Here is a 15,366-nt window from a genome sequence, read left to right as displayed (position 1 = left end):
TTTAACTAGATTATTTCTCATATGTATCAGTTAACCTCTTGTCAGCTTTCCTTTGCATAATTGATTACTAGACAGTTGCTGGTTTAATGAAAATACAGATTTGCATGAGATTGTGGGAGCCTTGAACAGCAAATACTACAAATCATATACTAAATTTCAAAAGAATTGTAATTGTGGGTGTTCCCAGATAACCAAATCTCACTCATTCTAGGAAAATATTCCAACTTTTGTGATGCCATTTGAAGGGAGTAAAGTTCTCTCTTCAGACTGATGAATTTTGCTGGGCAAGCTTAAACCTGCAAGTTCAGAATGCCTGTCTTTTGTGTCACCACCTCTGTACCCGAGACAATCACCCTGGGGTCAGAGCCCCTGTCTGACACACAGTCAGTCCATCAACCTGCGTGGAAAGCACTACGTACCAGTGGTAAGCCTCTTCGACTGCATCCCGGATCTACATCCGGGAGGGCCAGCACCCACACCTGCAAGTTTACGACCCCTTTTGCAAAGGTGAAATCCTTGACTGCAGACCAGAAGAAGCAGCTGCAGAGTTCCTGGGCCTGGCTGGAGGCTGCTGGTCTGCACCAGGGCAGGCTGGCTCTGCGGCTCACAGCAAGGCGTGGTTGCTATGGCACTGCAAACAATGCGCGGGATGACTGAGCGGCCAGCAAACACTTCTACTGCTGATGCAAGTCTCCCTGAAGATGACTCGGATATCAGGCACACTGATTATATGGTCCCAGAAGAGATGCCTGTGAACTAGGAGTTTGAGGATACTTGCAGCAAGAAGTGAAATTAAACAGCATTCCCTGCTTCCTCCTATTGCCAAGGGCTGCAGCAACATTTTCCCCCAGTTAGGGAGAGGTTTATAAATAGCCTAGGTGGGAAGAGGAAAGATAATAAGAGACAAAGAACAGAGTCTACTCCCAGAATCTTAGTTACTTCTTTGGCATGAGGGAGAATATAAGAAAAAGAACATAATATAAGAAAAAGTCACATTTCTGACATAATCAGCAGAAGCTGTGTACAACGAAGGAATTCAGGCTCCTGCGTGAGGATTTCAGTGGACTTTAGGTGTTCCATAACTGGGCTCTGAAAAACATCCTACCTAGCAAGTATCTGATCCTAGAATTGCATAAATTCAGGTTTTTGGCATGAAGTTTTCCTTAAAGGTTCTACTGCTGCTTATTTGCAGAACAGCACCATTCCAGTAGCTTGGCATAAATCCCAGTGGGATCAGTTGTACAAGATGTCACAAATGCAGGTTACATGAAGGTGTCCCTTGAGAAGCCTAACCCTTCAGCTGTACTCAGGAAGTGCCCCACTTGAACCAAGAGCTTCCTATTCCCAGTAAATTCTACCATTTGTGCCCCCTTTCACAGAACAGTACAGTATCTCCAGTCATGCTCTTCTGCTGTGAAAAGAAGTTTTATTTTAATTCAGGCATGACTTTGGTGAAATCCATGATCAAGCAAAAACAGAACAAATGCACATCCTCAGTTGTGCACATCACAACTTAGTACCTGTACTTCCTACAAGTTCAGAAATTGATGACTGTCAAAAACGGACGAACAGGAAATCAAACATCATAGAAGCAGGGGAAATGGCTTCATGTCCTAGAAACACATGGTATTTTGCACCCTCTGCTCCCCGCGTGCATTCCTACTCCTGGGGATGCCTGCCCAAATACCACACTCCCTGCTCTAATTACTAAATGCCAGAATAATGCCTCTACTGATTATCTTGGTGGAATGTTGCTAGCTGTGTGATTAGCTTTTTAGGGAGGATTGTTTTGTGTGGGGTTTGGTTTGGTGTTTTGGAAGTGGGGAAAAAACACCAACTAAGGGAAGAACAGTTTCCAACAACCTAAGAGATAAGATGAATACTATCATAGCCAAGATACAATACATATTTCAGCCAAAATTTTGATACATATGAAAAGCATATTCAACAGAGGCAAAGAATAAAATAGAAAGATTCAAACTTAGGCAAGCTATGTACAATGTAAATAGCATGATCAGTGCCCTGATGTAGCATTAACTACCCATAAGTTCTCTAGATGCAAATTCTGTTTGATAAGATAATATAACTATGTCATAACATTTCAAATGTCAAAGCTAATGTTCATTCCACTCCTTTTCCCCCTGTCCCTTTTTATTTCTGATGTAGGTTTAGACATCACCTTTGGTGTGTAACATTCTCCTAAACTTCCTTAGTTGCTCATAATTTTGGAAGATAAAACAGCAACAAAAGCATGACAAATGCATCTTTTTTAAAATTAGAAATGGAAGCCACAAGTCAGCTTAAATAGAATTGAAGTTTGGAAACAAGTCAATAAAAAAACAAAAGTCCTTTTTCTCTCCTCCCGTCATGTGGTACATTTTGGTATAAAACTCTTAGGTCTTTGTTCTCTCTGTAGTGTGCTTCAAAGACTATATTTTGGATTATGCTCACCAAGAAACACACACTGTACTCTCACAGAGAAGCTACTATCAGCCATTATCACTTTCTCATTATCTTAGTTAGCAACACGCATTTAAGTCAAATATTGTGTGTGTGTGCATTTCAGTCCTGATTTCATATTGCCAGTTAGATGTTCACCAGCTGATGAAGCCGAGATAGAAAGATTAAGCTCATTCTCCTCCTTTTCCACATTTTTCTCTTTCCTTGCTCTTATTTTCATTTTTATGATTACTTATCTTAGCAGAACATCAGACCTACAGAATGTTTCATACATATAGAGAAAGCCAAAAAGCATCTGATCTTGTAGAAAAGGTGAATGCCTAGACAGGATGGGGAATAAGTTCTATAAACAGGTGATAGCAGCAAAATTCTAGACAAGACAAAGTAAAAAAATAGAAGTAGTTTTTCAAATCAGCAGCATTTTGAGAAAATGCTAACCTAGTAGAAGGCCAGCACAGTAAGAGACCTGCACAATAAGACAAATGGAAGGAAAACATAAGTTGGTCTTCTCCATGCCTGCAGGCATCTTCCTCCTCTGCCCATTACTGAAGAGCCATTTGGAGAGGTGAACTTTCAGCCAAGACTTTAATCTGTCATTGTCACTTTCCTCCACACTTCTCAGAAGTTTATGCTTGCAAATATTTACCAGGGAAAGCATTTCAAAGTATCAGCCAGGCAAATCAGATCAAAACTGCTGAGACAACTTTGCACACGAAGAAACAAGCATATAAACGATGCCAGCTTGGTGGGTGAACCAGTCTCCTCCCTGTGACTTGCTCAAGTAAAGAAAAAGACATAAATTAGGTTGCTTTATTAAATCCAAATGCGCACTTTTCTTTTTAGGTGCTAATCTGTGTTTGAATCCTAGCAGTGGCCACAGTGAAGTCATTAACATCCCCATAATTAATTATTCATTCAAAAAGTAGCAAATACTATTTAAAAAAAATGCAGATAGGCATCCAGAGGGAACTCCAATGGCAGCTAGGAACTAATTCCCACCAATTTTCAAAAGAACCCCCCCATCTCAGATATAGGTATCATTTCATCACGTGATATCTTTAATACATAAATATCTGTGCAGAAATCCAACTTTAGTTAAGTGTAACTACTCTTTCTTCTTTGGATGATTGCCACATACATTTTAGCTTTTGCATCTGAAAGCAGCAATCCCAAACTCGAAACAGGTGCTAGGAAACCTATTTAAATATTGACTGCAGGACTGCCAAAATGGGAGTCAGATTCTGAGAGGAAAGCACAAATTGATACTCAGATAGCTGGCCCTTAAGTGCCTTAAATTATTCTGTTGGCAAAATGGCAGAAGCTGCCTGTTGTGGTAGTACGGCCTCCGTGTGTTACATCTGATAGTTCTAGTTTACAGCACAGTTTAATGCAATTCTGTGGCTGTCAGAAGAAGTTAAGGCAGACACCTGAGGAAACAGTTATTGGGAATATGGACACTCAAAAGAATTCTGAAAGAAGAAAAAAAAAATCCTGAAGACAGTCTAGGTAAAGAGAAAAAAGGAAAATGCTTAGAAGTATAATAGGAAGGGGTAAAGAGTAAAGGAAGAGATGCAACACAGTTTTGGTCTATCAGCATTAGAAACCTTTTACTAGTGGAGGACACTGTCAAAAGGAAGGCAAATCCACAGAGCTTGACCTCCACAGAAGTCTCTATTAGGATAGCCACTGAAGAATATTCCTTGACTTATCCATATCACCAATGGCCCAAGGATTCCTATAATAACCTTATTCTACCAGGACAACAGATAGATGTTTTATCAAGTTTAAAGTCTTTGTTTAAAGTTTGATCTCCCTTTTCTTAGTATGGGACTTGGAAAAGATAAAGGGAATACAGAGGCATACCTGGAAAGTGAATCGGAATTTGGAAGAACCACTTACAAATGTACATAACTAATTGCTATTCTTGGTACCTTGTACATGCCAGCTACCTACGTTACACCTGCAAATTGAAGTTTGTATTAATGTCTTAACAGATAACTGCTAGAACTTTAAGAGTATATCATACTATCTTTTCTAACTTTGGAAGGGAGCATTGAAAAAACTATTCAGCAAGATTTTGGCAGCGTGAAGAAGTGCATTAGAAATAAATTCATTCTGTGAAAACAACGTGAAAGTCAGGAAAGAACTACCAGACCCACAGATACCAAACCACATATAAGATAAAAAAAAATTGGCACGGTGCATAAGTTTACAGCAAGGCAGAGAGAGTTTATTGCTAGCAGCCCTACTAGAGTTAACGTAGCATAGCTTTCACCTGAAACATAAGATACCAATCAGAAGAAACTATGACAGTTATTTCCCAGAGATTTCACTATCAGGGGATGTATCAGAAATTTTGGCACTCTGTACAAAAGATTGCATTGTCACTGTCTAGCCTCCATTTGTCGTGGAGATAAACTGGAGTCATGTTTTGTAACACATTTTGACTGTGCTAATTTAAGCTTTGCAATTTTACCACCACTTCTTACTTTCGGTTGTGCAACGAAATTTCATTACTACTTTTTTTAATGAGGTTATTTGTAGCTTGCTTTAAATCAGGCCAGTTTCTTGATCTCACCTTAACAGGTGTTCTAGCCAATGGGGCCAACACAAGAGGCACCTGAAGAAGCTTCAGCAGATAGGATTAACATATGCCAATAATGCCAAACCCATCCCTTAACAAGATCTTCTCCTGGCAGCAGGTGGCATATACCCAACAAGAAACACGAAATGCATCATGTCTTTCTAGTCTTGCTATTGCAATCAGACAGACATCAACAACGGTCACCAGATCCCAGCTATCCATCAAGATATTACTGATGCATCAAGTCTGTGGACAGCAGCAGTGCTGTTTGAGATGACACATCCCACTGACCACCAGTTCCCAGCTTTTTGAGTTATATTGCTGTGACTACTTATATAGCTGTATAATAAAGCAGACTGGAAGACTGACCCAGCTGGGAAAAAAAAAAAAAAAAAAAGGTGCTCCTTAAAGATTTCAATAATGCTTCAGAAAAGCATACAAAACTCCAGCCTTCTTATTCTATAGGTATTCTACTTTCCTGCCTACTGCTCTCCTGGATTCTCCAGAAGTACCTAGTTGAAGAATGAAGAACACATTAAGTTCCCAAATTTTCACCTAGTCTTCATTTAACAGACTACAACTAAAAAAATGCTGACATTCTGATATTGTTTAAAATATCTTACATGGGAATACTTAGCCCCTTTCAGATTTTGAGTTTTAAAAAGTTAGTTTTCCCCTTCTCGTTCACTAAAACCATCAAACATCAATTAAGTATGGATAAAATGCATACAATGAGATATTTTCTTGTGATCATTTTAAATCATGACACATTGATGAGGCACTTGTAGGCTTATCCATGCTTTGTAAAGCTATATTGGATGTTGTTTTCAAATGCATTTTCTGTAGTTGGGAAATAAAGTCCAGAGCATAAAGCTCCTGAAACTATCATTTCTGAAATACTTCAACTGCTGCACTTCCATGAGAGAGTCACATTTATAGCCAACATCAGGCTGGCATGGAGACTGCCGATAATCCATGGCTGAGGGACAACTGAGCCAGCAGGCACTGTTTAGGCCAATCTTGCTGGTTGTTGTAGGACCTGGCTCTGTGCCCAGCACAGCTTCACCCTGTGAAGGAGGCCCCGGAGAAGTAATACCATCTGAATTGGTTCCCAGGATGTCACTCTCCTCTTGAAGATTTTGGTATGCAGCTCCTGGGGGCAGGAATTATGGCCACCCTTGCTTTAAGCTATTCAAAAAGTTTTGCATTTGTAATGTTGAGTTAAGAGTGTAAGGGTTAAAGCAAAACGAGAAACGGCTGAAGTTCTGTTCCGTAAGAAAAATCTTTGCTGCCCCCTTGTGATAGTATTTTTTATCAACAGAATGTAGGCATTTGAGATTTTCAGTGGGTAAGGCAGTTCAACACTTAATATGTTTTCACATTTGATTTAGTTAATTGAGCAAAGAATTTCAAGAATTTTTTTGTTTTCTTGTTATCCATTCTGTGTTGTATGACATTCTCCTGGGACTACTCTATGACAATTATTCAAACCAAGGAGAAAGTCCAGAACAGGAACATAAATGGTGCACCGGTGAGCATTTCTGTTTGGAGCAAAACACAGGACCCATATCTTGCCCTTCACCTACTCTTTCTGCTTCACTTGCTCCCTCTTACTATGCTCACTTGAGATACAGTCTTGGAACAATTTCTTGACAGAAACACTTTCAACAGCAAGGCTGGAGAATAACTGCATACCGCTAACAGTTTTGTACACAGAGCACACAATGCGAAAAAGGTAAAGGAAAAATTGAACCTGAAATTCCAATATTTTGTGGGAATGCTTCTTTTGTACAGGTTTTTTTCAAAGATGGGAGAATGTTCTCAGCACAACCAAAATTCGTGTTTAAAAGCCAAAGATGTTGCTATTGCCACGATCCGTGTAGCACCTAATCTATCGAAACATTAGACAGGTTTTTAACACATGAATTCCGGTCCCCAAGTCAGAAATCTATTTTTACATGAAACCTCTAGTATTCAACACTAATGTTTGTGAGTTCATTCAAAACACAATGCCATACATATTTTCAGCTGAAGAGTGTTTCTTCACTACTCATCCATTAGCACCCAGCTCAGGAAGGCCTTATTAGCATTTAGACTTCCGACAAGTTTGGGCAGGTTTTAACTTTGACAAGCCTCTGTGCAGGGTTAAGAGAGAAAAAAAAAAAAAAAAGCTTTGTCTTTATTGTAATGAGAATTTCAACTAATTAGAACTCAAGAAGTCAGAAAGTAAAAGCAAGCTTTGCTTTTCTATAACTAAACACATCATTCCCAAGAAGCAGTCAGATTTTGTTGGGTCATCTGACAAGCGATAAACAGAATCTGCTAGATGTTTTGCATCCAAAAACCCTGTAAGATTCACTACGGAAAAAGAATTTGGGCTTACAAAAATTTAATATAGTCACACCAAATACTAAGTCACCATGAAACTGAAGTAGAGAAAGGAAAAAGCCTGAAACTTAGTAGTACAAAGTATAAGGTTATACTTAAGGTTCAGAAAGAATTTATGGAAAAAGCTGGGATCTTTTCAAAATTTGTGAAAGAAGAATGTAGGAGTACTATACCTAATGACTAAACTGCAAGTGTGCAGAAGACATAAAAGAAATGCCAGTCTTCATATGCATTGGTCAAAGTATTTCTGGTAGAGAGAAAAGAAAGCCCCAATATTATTCAAGGTCTTGAGGAGACTTTACATGGAATACTGGTTGCATCATTTAAAATAATAGATTCCAATGGAAACAGTGAAGAGTCATTAAGACAATCCAAGAAAGAGAGGTTGTGTCTAAGACATGAGACAAAGTTCAAAGTTTCTTGTCAGTGAAATAAATAGTGAGGGGGTATTTATACTACACAATCATAACATTGGGGAAAAAAGGTCTAAGGGGGGGAATAGATGTATAGAATAGCTATTTTAATAGCAATGCTGAAAGAAAAGGCAACTGGTTAGGTGAATAGTAGAGCAACCCAGAATATCTCTCCAACAAAAGTCATGAGACAGTATTCTAGCCAGTTTTAAGGCAGAACTTGATGCATTGACTTAAGAGCTTGGCAGTAGACTCCAAGAGTCCCTTTCTAACCTGACACTTCACACTCCTTGTGTGCCTATGAAAACAGAAAGAAAGGAATTGCTTTTTGTATTAAAATTCACCTAAATTGCCTAAAGACTACTAATGAATAACCAATATATGGACTAGGAAAATAATCTGACAGATGTTGATGAGCTCCTTAATTTAGCAAACACAATTTTGTTATCCCTTTCAGCTAGTTAGTGACAGAACATACTAACATTCTCTATCCAATAAACAATTCAAAAGATTAGTAACATTTTCTTTGCCTAAGCTGTTCCATACTTGTGACCAAGGAAAGAATGATCAGAGGCTTAAGTAATTTCAATTTCCTTCTCATGGACCACTTGAGGTTTATGGTTGCTGGTCCAAAACCAAAAAGATTTATGAAGAACTGTTCTGCTGACAGATGTTGCTGCAAGCAAAAGGTTACTTCTAAGAATTATTTTTTAGAATTCAAACCCACAGCTCTGGCTCAGACCATCACCCTCAAAAATCTAAAAGCATTGCCTGGGCATCCTTTGCAGGCAACATCACTCCTCCCACTATAGATCATGCCTGTCTGAAGGGAAATAAGGATTGCAAAAAATAAGGCTTGCAGAAGAAAATAAACCCCATATTATCTTGAACATTAATTTTAATTTCAATATCCCCATCGTCCAGAGTGAAAGACAATTCACACCTCCCTCTCCAACAATCTGCTGTCAATTGTAAGACAAATCCTTGATCTGAATAATAATCATGAGCAGGATGTTTTAGGATATCTTGATCATTGCCCTATCTACCCAAGGACCACTTCTGCAACCTCCTTCTCTGTGCTAGCTAGAAGTGTTAGTACCTGACCTCAGGTCTCTCAGAATTAATTCAGCCCTGTTAAAAAAAAAAAAAGATTTTAGCAAAAGCAAACTCTTTGGGTAAGGTTACACATGTCTTACCAGATTTTTTTTCCCTCAAAGTGAAAGGATACTTAACAACTGATACTTAAAATGAGATCCCATTTGCTTCCCATCCAAAGGTGTAGCTGTTTCAGAAATACATTCAGAACTATTGCTAAAGTTTTCAAAACAAGGCTTGTACCTCATGTATTTCTGGACTGGACTGCAGCACTGGACATCAGAAAGCAAGCTAAATCCTCTCACTGTCTGTCATAACTCTCCCATCAACTTCAAGGATGCATTTAAAGCTTCATTCTAGGGTTTGGCTTTTTTAAAATATATTAGAGACAAAGCACACTGGTATTTAGCAAGGTAAAACGCAGTGATGCCAGTAGTCTGACATGCTATGACATGCTGTACTTGTTCTGCATTACAGCTAGCACCATCCCCTATTTAGTGGGTAGCTCAATGGCAAGAAACAAAACTAATCCTAAATAAGTTACTCTAAGGTTAAACTATACGCTTTCAGATTCTTGTGTCATATAACTTCCTGCCTAGAGAGTTGTTGTTCATCATGTTTAATAGTTTCTGTTAAAGGCTAAACGGACATTTCCAAAAAATGTATAGTTAGTTACTTCATACGCATGCCCAAAAGAACCAATCCAATAGTTATCTGGACTAAATTAACTTTTAAGTAGACCTTGAACACAAAGCATCAAACATTTAGGGAAATGAAAATATTAAACAAATCAAATAATTTACCAGTTTTCCCACTTGCATTCTCCTTCTCTGTAATGAATTGCCATTCTTTGTAAATCAAAACACACACACCCCTCTGTATTCCCTAGCTTGCCCCAGAATCCTGTAGAATCGATTGTGTATAAACTCCTCTCTCAGTCTTCCAGTTCAAGTGCTACCAGTCTAACCCTTTAATTCAAGCAAAAGTATGAGGATGATCCAGTACCTGAGAGCTAAAATAAAGTTAGACTAAGTATAAAGGTAAGTTCACAACAAAAAGGGTAACGCAAAAGGATATTTAAATATGTGAATATATGCTGTATCAACTGAAGACAAAACCCCCAAGAAAAACAATATATCAGAATATCCCCACAGCGTTAGCTGCATTTAGAAATTACCATTCCACCAACTTGCATTACAGAGGCTAAGAGAACAACGAAATATTTATTCTGATATGAAATTCAGACAACTATTATATTGCTTTTGAAGTATCATCATTTACATAGGTGGAAGTATTTCTGGCATATGTACCTAGTGCCCTACTTTAAGATGGTTTTGAAACATTTACTGTAATTTAAATTGAACAATAAATTCCATTACAAGTATTTTTAAAAAACAGTTTTCTTTAATTTGTCATTAAGACAAGAATCACATTTTTAAACATCTACGCGGTGCTGTAAACTAGATATTGAAGACTGCATTTAAGATACTTTATTTAAAAATTATGTTAGCAAGTGCTACTATGTAACAGGTAAAACAAGACATAAAACATTTTAAAATGCTCACTTTTTTCAAAAACAAAGATTAAATTGATTAGGATATATACATGAGAAGTCATTGAGGTAAGTCAGCAAAAAACGCATTGAATGAGGCTTTCAAAACACATATTTAGGAGGAATATAAACAAGATTAGGAATTTAGAAGGGGAATAGAAACTAAATGTAAGGACTTGCGTGCCTTACAAATTTAGAGTCTTTTTAAATTTCTTTTGCTTTGGGCACTTCCTGGAGGAGCATCTTTTTTGTTCTTCCACTTTGCAGATAAACTATTACATTCTTTTGACCCATGGAAACCACGCAGACATAAAATACAGAACTCAAATGCACATGCCTCTCTGCTACATAGTCCCCGTTTCTTTACCAGCTGATATTTAGCGGGATATTGACATCTTGGACAGGGTTTTAGAGCTTCATCAGTGAACAGAGTTTGAGCAACCTGTAGCAAGAGGAGGGTGAGAAGAACTACTTAGTTCTTATAAATTAAAATTTTCTAAAAACTGAAAGTGCAGAGTTTCTTAGCTACCTACTTTTATGTATTCTTCCTGTCTACTAGTTGAATGGGGAACAGAACTGCATCTCCTAGGTGTAACTTCAGTGTATGAAGGTGGTGTTTGTGCGACAGGAGTTCTGGCTTGAGCTTGAACAGGCCTTAAAGCAGATCTATTCAGAACATTAAGTCTTGTGGCAGCATCTTCAGCTTTCAATAAATGTTCCTGTTGAAGTTTATGATTATAAAGGAAAAAAAAAATTACAAAAGGAAGCAAATTAGGGGGTTTTAAGGTTTTATTTCATTTGGGATTTGCAGCTGATTTTGCTTTTTTGTTTTGTTTTCCCTCTGCAACAACACATTAGGAATTATGTATAGTGCATATATTACCCATTAAATATTTAGTAAGGCAACAGGAGACAGGAACCATTAAAAACAATATCCCATGAGCAGGGTAAGAAGCCAAATGTTTTTCAGCACTCTCTACTGACCCTCATATTTCTGAATTAGGACACATCACAATATCAAACATGTAAATAGCTAACAACTGTTGTCGTAATTAAAACAAGGTCACCCTGAAACGTGTGTATACACACATGGAGGATCTGAAAAAATTATAGTGCTATTAATATGCCTTCTTTTCTAGATACCCCTTAAAAATTTCTATATATCCTTCTGATGTTCACAAGTACACCATGAAGAAGCTTAGCCTGAAAAATAATCAGGAAGCGGTCTAGAAGGCTGGGTCCTACTACACTGCAGACGAGTGAAAGGGAAAACGAGGAATAGCATGGCACAAGGGTATGGACAGTGGTTAAGATCTAAAATCGGAATCAGATGAGGAAGAGTTCCTACAGGATTCTCAGGAAGGAAGAGGGGAGGAGGAAAAAGAAAAGTAAGTCTCACATGACGGAAAGACTGTGGACAGCTGAACAGCAATAAAAGCTATTACATTCTTCTGTTAAAATCCTCCACATACTCATGTTAAAACTGGCTCTATCACCTACCTTTCTGTAGATTTACAAAAAGTTTCCTCTGTCCTCCGACCTGTCTTTTTTCCCCACTTGAAAGAAATATTACCTGAGATGAACCTTACTTCAGATGCTTCCTTCAGGTGTTTTATGTACAACTTTCTCCTCTTATCTGCACTTTTATCTTGTTCAATGATTTCACGCCAATTTTTGCTTACTTTCCAAATACTGGAACAAAGAAACAAAAACGGTATCCACTTCCACATTTTTTTCCAAGTAGTACAGAAGTTGCAGTAGTATGACTACCTTTAAAAGATTTTTGCATGATTTCATATACCACCGGTCACTTTGCAAACTATTGCTATACACTAGTTCACCACATTGTTACGAAACACAGATCTCTTACTCTTAGGCACCACTGCGTAGAGGTAGAGTCTGGAGAACAACTGCAGTGTAAGTAACAGCAGATATTTGAGTTACAAAATTAAATAAGTTTCTTCCTTCCACATAAGCCATTTACCAAGCTTGTTTTTAAGTCACATTTTTGTACGTTAAGTGTTCTGAAAACATCCATACCCTTATACTTCCACCTGTTCTCCCATTCCTTTTGTAGCTAATAACACACATCACTCTTGATTTCTTTGAAATAAGTGATAGTTTCTATTGATCAAAAATTAATCCAGAACATTACTCATGAAGCAAAATTCTTCGAGCATCTTTGTGCTTGGAAATAACTGAGAAAATTAAATACACAAGAAAAGATTCTTGAAAATGTATTTTGAATGCTATGTATTATTGGAGAACTTGCAATGAGAATATATTACTTGATAGGCTTAAAGAAATGTTTCATATATTTTTAAAATAAGTATTGTGATTCAGTTTTAAATGTACTAATTTCCACGTTTGGCTTTTTGTTTGCTTGTTTTGATTTTTAATACCCTTATACAATACATTTTTTGAACTACACAGAAACAGCCTCTTGGTTAATGGTGATAAGATTTTTCATTTCCTCAAAACCAAACAAATTCTCTTCACAACACCCACTATTCCAAAAGTTGTTCTAATTTATTTGCAGAAACACATATTTTCTGGGAGGAAAAAAACTAAAAAAAAAAAAAAGCAGTAGTACTTACCTGCATAGACTTTCCACTGTCAAAGCATCTAAAACTATAGCAAGAACATGTTTTAAATTTCTGTATTTTAACTCTGTTAAAATATCTATTTTTTCAAGGCCCATTTTCTTGCCAATAAGTCCAGCAAGAACATGTTCCAGGGTAAATATTTCTGTTCCATCAATATTTTCTGATATTTGATGTTGGGCTGATCTTTGCCTTTGCAAGCAAATTTCACGAACTACTATCAGAGCTGGAGTTCTTGTGAGATCTGCGTGACTTACAACTAAGTCTCCACTAGGCTGTTCTTCTAAAACTAATGCATGGTCTTCATTTAGAAAGTTTCTTTCTTCTATTAGCATGCATGCTGAATTAGAAGGACTGCCAGGATGATCTTCAGTCTCTGACTGTGAGCCCTGTTCCCGAAGAGTGGATAACCTTCTAACTCGCTCAAGTTTTCTTGTCTTTCTTTTACTATCTGGAATTATGGAACTTTCTTTACGCTTTGGGAAGAACTCTTGGAAAGATCCCTCATGATCAGAGAATGCGTCTCCGGATTTGTCCAAATGCATTGAATTATATCCACTATCCTCAGGTGTGGAAAGATCTGGGTAACTTGCCAACTTAGCAGGGGAAGAGTTTGCATCACATAATTCAAAGTTAAAGTTCAAGTTCTCGACCAGACTGTTGATAGAAGTCAGGAGCTTACTCTCATTGGCCTCAGGTAACACACTGTAAGTGGGAGTCCTAAGCAACCCATCACTAAGACTCGTAAGGACACTTTCATTTAATTCATTAGCGTTACTAATAACATCCTTACACCGAATTGGAGATAAACAATCTGGTTCTAGCAATAGAGGGTCCTGACATTTGGACTCATCTAGCGTAGAAGTCCTTTGTTGTGAATAGGAAAGTCTCCGTTTTGGGCAGTCAGGATTAGAGACCTCAGTTTTCCAAGTGGTAGTTGTTAGAAGTTCGTAACTTCTATCTTTTGGAGAATCTGAACCAGTTTCTGAGAGTTTTTCTTCAGAGCTCAGAACACAAGAAAATATTTTTCTCCTCCTGTTGCCTGAAGAACTAGTTTGGCTTCCACAGCATCCTACAGTTGTGCCTGTTGGAACAGACTTAGACAAAAGCAGCCTCCTGCGTAGCAAGGAGCCTTTTCTACCCACTTTAGGGGTTTCAAAAAAATCTACACTTCTATTTGCTTCTCTTCTTTCCAATACAGAAACACGATTAGTTTCATTTTCAACAGATGATGGAACAGGAAAGAGACCATTCGGATGAATGTGCTTGGGATGCTCTTGCAGCAATGATAAACTTGTTACACTCAGTACTCTGTTAGGTTCTGCATCAGGATCTTTTACTGACTCATTGCAGCTGCTGTCCAGCATTACTGAAGTGCAACACATGTCTTTAAAATTGGAGCATTTAAAACTGCTGCTGGGAGATGTCAATCTATTTCTTTTAAGAATATTGAACATTACTGAATGACTGTCTGACATCTTCTGCTTGGTACTTTGGCTTTGTAAATGAAGATACCAGTGTTATTTCTGAAACAAACAATAAAAGCAGTCACCAAAACACCCTCAGATTAGAGAAAACCTTGTGTAAGGTGATCAAGCTAGCAGCCATGACAGAAGTACTGTCAGTAGTCTTAGTAGAAACAGTACTTACACATGAACACTAACATAAGTTACAATCAAGTAGGGAATGAGTGATTAAAATACATAGTATACCATGAAGCAAATTAAAATGTACATCCAGTTAGCTAATTGATCTGCCCATCCTCATCCAAGCAAAAAGACTTCAAGCAAGCAACACAGCAACTAGAGTCTCATTTGTACTGAAATCAGAGACAAAACTCCTCCTCGCTCCAAAAGGACCAAGATTTTTATTAGCACCGTGTTATTGGTCCGTCCAAACACTAACAGTTCCATCCTCAAGAACTAGCAGAAGGTCTGATAATAGATAAATATAGACAAAAGGCATTTTCTCCTTGAGAAAAATGAGAGGATTAATCATGAAGTCACAAGTCTACAGGTCTCCCTGTTACTGAGAGGGACTAAAATCTGACCTCTAGTTACACAGTGAACGGTGCTTTCTTCTCTGCCTTAACATTAAAATGTTAATTTCTAAAGAAGCTCTCTGCTTTTGTCTGGCTCTGTGGGTAAACTGAGTGTTCTGAAGCCTTACACTTTAAAGAAACTAATGAACTGACTATACACATCCTCTCACCCTGTACATAGAAAAAAAAAGTTCTTTTAAATTCAGTAATTATAAAACCTTTTAATAGGT

General features: G+C 37.7%; 1 protein-coding gene across 1 annotated transcript; it reads right to left on the bottom strand.

Moving 5' to 3' along the window:
• Positions 1 to 10,685: 10,685 nt before the first annotated feature.
• On the bottom strand, positions 10,686 to 14,573 carry FBXO43 (F-box protein 43). The gene is made up of 4 exons (XM_010146542.1): positions 13,090 to 14,573; positions 12,082 to 12,184; positions 11,026 to 11,211; positions 10,686 to 10,934 (listed from the first exon to the last, which is right to left on the bottom strand). The coding sequence occupies exons 1-4, from the start codon at positions 14,571 to 14,573 to the stop codon at positions 10,686 to 10,688; spliced, it is 2,022 nt and encodes a 673-aa protein (XP_010144844.1).
• Positions 14,574 to 15,366: the final 793 nt, after the last annotated feature.

This window comes from Eurypyga helias, unplaced genomic scaffold (assembly GCF_000690775.1).
Source record: "Eurypyga helias isolate BGI_N326 unplaced genomic scaffold, ASM69077v1 scaffold39562, whole genome shotgun sequence".
Lineage (NCBI taxonomy): Eukaryota > Metazoa > Chordata > Aves > Eurypygiformes > Eurypygidae > Eurypyga > Eurypyga helias.
This window is presented reverse-complemented; position numbering and strand designations above follow the sequence as displayed.

Bases quoted from the DNA above. Each gene is read 5' to 3' on its own strand.
- FBXO43 (XM_010146542.1), bottom strand. From the start codon at position 14,573: ATGTCAGACAGTCATTCAGTAATGTTCAATATTCTTAAAAGAAATAGA. The intron at 11,212-12,081 runs GTAAGGTTCATC...AAACTTCAACAG, and splicing joins ACCTGAAGGAAGCATCTGAA to GAACATTTATTGAAAGCTGA. The intron at 10,935-11,025 runs GTAGGTAGCTAA...CTCTTGCTACAG, and splicing joins GACAGGAAGAATACATAAAA to GTTGCTCAAACTCTGTTCAC.